The 5493-nt window shown below is 61.9% G+C and overlaps 1 protein-coding gene across 1 annotated transcript; it reads right to left on the reverse strand.

Annotated features, from left to right (window-relative positions):
* Positions 1-881: 881 nt before the first annotated feature.
* Positions 882-5069, reverse strand: IRF2BPL (interferon regulatory factor 2 binding protein like). Its single transcript, XM_027972075.2, has one exon. It carries the CDS (start codon positions 4057-4059, stop codon positions 1738-1740), a length of 2322 nt encoding a protein of 773 aa, XP_027827876.1. The 5' UTR covers positions 4060-5069; the 3' UTR covers positions 882-1737.
* Positions 5070-5493: the final 424 nt, after the last annotated feature.

Consider the following 5493-nt stretch of genomic DNA (forward strand, 5'->3'; position numbering starts at 1 on the left):
TCAAACCAGGTTTGTTTGCCTTCCCTTAGTTCCCATCTAGGCTCAATCAAGGGGCTCTGAGTCCCTAAAGGATGTTCCAGTCCCATTCCCTTCCTTCTATACCTCACAGATGCCACCAGAAAGTTGATTAGATGAGTAACTGCATTTCAACCGGCAGGAATGGGTTCTGTTTGCTGTCATAAGCCATCACTGCCCCAGGAACAGGGTTTGGGTTTTTTTTCCCCTCTCTCCCACTCTGAAACCAACTAGGTGTTCTGCTTTAAAAATTATCATCAAAAGCAGGGTTGGGGGGGGGGGGATGTGGGGCAGTGAGAAGGAAATGTGTCACGAATGAAGTGAAACTGCTTCCACTGCAGGAACTGGAAGCTGCTAGAACTGAGTACAATGAATGTTTCCCACTTCCACACCCCTCCTGCCGGCTCCCAGCTCCATGGCACTTTTTGCTTTAAATGTACAACAGTGATTTCTGCCACATCTAGGAGGCAAAGCTTTCCCTCATCCCACTTGCCTAAGTCACAGCTGCATTAGGTATCAGCATATACTCAGGGCCACAGGGCAAGGGACCAAAAAAGCATTCCTGACAAAGTCATTTGCAGCTGGGGTGCGCATGGCAGGGGTGGGGAAGCAAGAGATGCTTAAGAGTAAACAGAGATTGCTTAGTCAGCAACTGTCCCGCCCCAGAGGTGAATGTAAATAGCCTGGTACAGAAGGGGAGGAGCGGTCAGCCAGCACTGGGCCTTCTACAGAGGCCACCACTGAGGGCTTTCAAAGGCACCGGCGCGCGTCTGTACTGTCTATCGGAAGTAGTGAGGCGCTGTCCCTGCTGGTGCAGCTGTGCAGTCTTAGCCCTGGAAAAACACACTTGCTGACTCGGGGCAGAATTAATATCAATTGAATTTATTACAAGTTACTAAGCTCCAAGGCACATTACAGTGTTCTGTTAACTACAGAAATGTATAAAGGACAAACAGAGCAGATTCTCCATGTCTAGCATTTCGCTCTACTGTTCAAAAAGCATCCGTGCATCAATAAAGCAAAAACAAAACAACACGTGAAGATCCAACACATTCAGGTCAGTAGAAACAAACCAAAAAACATTTTCCCTCACCAACTTGCAACAAAAAACACCCACCCACCCCCAACACCCCCCTTACCATTTTGCAAAGGAAACAGAAAAAAACAACAACAAAAAAAAACCAGAACAAAACTGAACAAAATAAAGTGAAGACTTCAACACTTGGGGCTGTTCAGAAAGAAGCTCTCACCATTTTATAGCATCATTTTTTTTAGGCAGCAACACTGGCCTTGGCAAAAAAAAAAAAAAAAAAAGTCACTTTCTTTTGTATTTTTTTTTTTCTTTCAGTGAGTGCATAACATTTACAAAAATACACACCAGCAGCAGTCGTTGCTAAGGGCTATACTTCTGTACCTAGGCAAACACTCTGCCACCAATAAATGCTAACGAATATGATGCAAATGACCCAACCAATTATTATACTTAACACAAACCAGCTTATCCTTCAAATGAAGAAGTTAACATACCTTTGTTTCAAAATATAGAAACATACGACGAAAATAATGTCTATACATAAGACTAACTTTTTGCAGTTTGTTATATTCACAATTCTACATCTTGGGCGCGAAGGGGTTGGGGGGGGGCGGTCAAGGGGTTGGGGAAGGGGCCCTTTGGACAGGAGAGGAGCTGGACTGGGGCAAAAGGGGTGGATATCTCCTGGTTCAAGGGTCTCTCTCCTTTTTCACTTTAACATCCCCAGCTAAGATCGTCGCGATTTCGCCCTGCATGAAGGCCCAAGGTACATTCGACCCAACTAGGGGGCATTTCTCTCCGCTGGGGCAGTACACCTCGCCGGTAGCCCCCTGGGCCTTGATACTCTCTCTAGAGCAAGGGAAGCAGAATTTGTGGCTGGGAACGGAGGGGCACTGGACAAAATGCGTGTCCTCCAAACGTTCGTGGCAAATGGTACAGCAGAGAGGCCCGCTGTTGGCCATAGGGGAATCCGGAATGTTTTGGGGATGCACTTGGTCCATGCCCGGGTGGGTGCTAGGCGGCGGGGGCGCCACCTGTAAATTCAGGTCCCCGTTCCGCGACGTCAGGCGGCGCTGCCCAGGTACGGAGGCCGGTGACACCGGGCTGCTGCTGTTGCGCCGCGCGGAGGCCGTGGTGGAGTGCACCGAGCTGCCGTCCTTGGGCGAGTGCGCCGTGCCCAGAGTGTCTGCCACCGACATGAGGGCGGCCATGGGCGACGGACCGTTCTGAGGGGCTGACTCGGGCGGGGTGGTCCGGTTGGAATGGGGTCCGAGCGGTGGGGGCGGCGGGGGCGGCCCCCCTGCCGCGTGCCCCGGAGCCGCGAAGCCCCCTGCCGACATGGTGAGCTTGAGGGCCTCGCTCTGATTCGCCATCCACTGCTGCCTCTGCTGCTCCTCGCCCAGCTTCAGCGCGCCCTCGGCGGAGTCCGGGGGCTCGGGAGACGCCTTCCTCTTGCGCAGGCTGGCGGCTGCGCCCCGGCCCGAGGGGGTGGTGGGCGGCAGGGCCCCGGTCCCCGGAGGTGCGCTGGGGGCGCGGCTTAGACTCACCAGGGCCGTGGGCAGCATGGGGCAGCTGGCGTCCAGGTAGGGCTGGGGCAGCATGTCGGCGCCCGGCACGCCCTCCTTAAAGAAGCGCACGGCTTCGGGAAGTAGGTCTCCAAGGAGGCGCCAGTCCCCGGAGCCGTGCTTCTTCTCATACTCCAAGTACTTAAAGCCAGAGGAGAGACCCCGGCCAAAGTCCTTCATACAGTCCTGGTACATCTGCTTGGCCACCCCGGAGGCGCTGGAGTACACGTTGCCCGAGCCCGTGGGGTACTCGATGAACAGCTTCAACTCGTAGTCCATGCCGGGCTTGGAGACGGCGTCGAAGGCGAAGACGCGGCCCAGCAGCGAGTGGTCCTTCTTGAAGCGCACCTCATAGGGCGTGCAGCCGGCCAGCGTGAGCAGCGTGTCGCGGACCATCTTGGGCTTGTTAGCCCACTCCTCCGCGCGATTGCGCAGGCTCTCGCTCAGCTCCGCCAGGGCTTCGGCGTTCCGCTGCTTCTCCTTAAGCTCGCGCTCCTGGTCGGTGCTCGACACCGATCCGGGCCTCTTGCCGCCAGCACCCACGCCCACCTCGGCCACCGACGACGAGGTTGAGGACGCCGCGGAGGACGAGGCGGCCGAAACGCCGGGGGCACCCCCGAGGCAAGCGGGGCCCCCGGGGGCCCCTGGGGGCGCAGGCGTCGGGGGCCCACGGCTGCCCAGGGCGTGAGGCGGCGGCGGAGGCAGCACCGGAGCGCTGGCCGGGCCGTTAAGCAGCGTCTGCGGCAGCAGGTTGGGGGGCACGGTGAGCTGGGGGCCTCCGCCACCCCCTGGGTTGGGTAGCCCTGCCACTAACCCGCCGTGCGTCCCGCGCCGAGACGCCACCGATGCCGCCGCCGAAGAAGAGTTGGGGCTCTGGCGGTTCAGCTCCGGGGGTCCCTCCTCCGGGTTGGGCTTGGGGAAGCCGTTGGGGCCCCCCAGGCCGTTGGGCAGCCGCGCGGCGTGGCTGCTGCTCCCCAGGCTCACAGGCGGTGGCGGGTACTCGAAGCGGCTGCGTTGTTCCACCGCGGCCGCGGCGGCCGCGCTCAGGCCGTAGCGCTCCAGGCCGGACGGGGCCGCCAGCACCGCAGGCTTGCTGGAACCATCGACGTGGTTGAGCTGCTGCTGCTGCTGTTGTTGCTGCTGTTGTTGCGCGGCGGCCGCAGCCGCTGCCGCTGCCGCCGCCGCCTCCTTAGCCGACAGAGCCACCGTCTTGACCCCGACGGGCGGCGGCGGCCCGGGGGAGCGGCCGTCCTGGAAGCAGCCGTGCGCCCGTTTCAGCTGGCGCGCTGTCTCAATCACAAACTCGATGCGATCAGCTCCCTCGTAGTTGACGCAACCGCGGCATACGGGTTCCGAGAAGTCCCAGATCATGGCCCAGGGCATGCGGGGCAGATCGCACAGGTAGCAAGACTGTCTCCGAGACGAGGACACCTGCGCCGCCGACATGATGCCGACCCTGGGGAAGGGAGGCCCCCTCCCCCGGCCGAGCTGTCTCCGCGGCGCCTGCTCCTCCCGGAGGGCCGGCCGGCTGGGGCAGGAGTCCGGCTGCGGGGGGAGGAAGCGGGGGGTGGGGGGGGTGAGAAAGTTCTGCCCCAGGGGCTGGAGCGAGCGCGAATGTCCACCGCCAGCTAAGTGCCTGGCCACCGGGGACTCCACCGCCCGGGCGGCGGACGAGTGCAGCCCAGCTCCTCGCCCCCACCTCCTCCTACTGCGGCTGTCTCGTCGCGAGGTGAGCGTCGGCGCCTTCTTCCTGGTGTCGCGGAACCAGGCTGGAAGCTCCGGGCCCGAGACGGGGGAGGGGGCGAGGGTGGCCGGGTGCTGGCGGCCGTTGGCTCTTGGCCCCCTCCCCGGAGTATAAGCTGGTGCGTGGAAGCTCGCAAGGGGTTGTCTCTTCCTCTCCCCTGGTTGGCGGGGTGTGTGGGGGGGAACCCCCTACAACCTGCGTCCTCTCCCCTCCAGGCTCCCCGGGACGAAGGCTAGAGGGTGCAGTGCCACCCGGCGCTCGGGTCCAATCTTGCTGAAGAAGCGGCTTCCCCGGAGGGCCGGGGGAGGAGCTGGCAGCCGCGAGGCGCTTCTCCCCCTCCGCAGAGGTCGGCCGGCCGTTCCGCTGGCGGCGGCTGGGCGTGCACGGCCGCGAGTGCAGCCGCCGCGGTCACTGCTTCCAGGACGCACGAGAGCGGAGGAGAGAAGGCGTGCACGCCAGCAGGCTCCCGCCGCCGACCCCAGCCCCTCCACCCACCCGCCCGCCCGCCCCGGGCCTGGCCGGCGGCGCCGGGGGGCCCCTCGCAGCTGGCGGCGCTCACGTTGGCTGCAGGGCGCTCGCGCGGCGCCTCGGCCCGGGTCGCATCCCTTTCCCAGCTAGCGCTCGCCCGGAATGTGGGGTTGTGATTGTTAAAACTCTACGTTCCGGAGGCGCGGCGCGGCGCTCCCGCTCGCGCTGCGGCTCGCGCTGTCCCGGGCTTGGCCGCGCGGGATGCCGCCCGGGCGGAGCGCTGACGTCACCACCACGCTCTGCACCAGTTCTCCCCCCCTCCCGCGCCGCCCCTCCCCTTTACACTTCCTCCGTGGAGCCCACTTGTTGCTCGGAAAAGCGCATGCGCGGCAGGCCGCCCAGATTCCTCCCAGTTGGCCCCTCCTCCGCGCCTCCGCCCTCCCCTCCCCCCCGGCCTTGCGTGAGTGCGTGTGTGCGCGTGTGTGTGTGTATGTGTGTGTATGTGTGTGTGTGTACAACAGCTGAGGCCCGGCGAGCTGATGCTGGAAGTCCAGCGCTGGAGCGGGGAGGGGGGCTTGGAAATTAAAACAGACGATGACCTTTCCTTTCCCCGCCTGGCTTTCCCAAGTTTGAAACGCTTTTCAAAAGCACGAGCGTCGCTTCCGATC

Source organism: Ovis aries, chromosome 7 (genome assembly GCF_016772045.2).
Source record: "Ovis aries strain OAR_USU_Benz2616 breed Rambouillet chromosome 7, ARS-UI_Ramb_v3.0, whole genome shotgun sequence".
Classification (NCBI taxonomy): domain Eukaryota; kingdom Metazoa; phylum Chordata; class Mammalia; order Artiodactyla; family Bovidae; genus Ovis; species Ovis aries.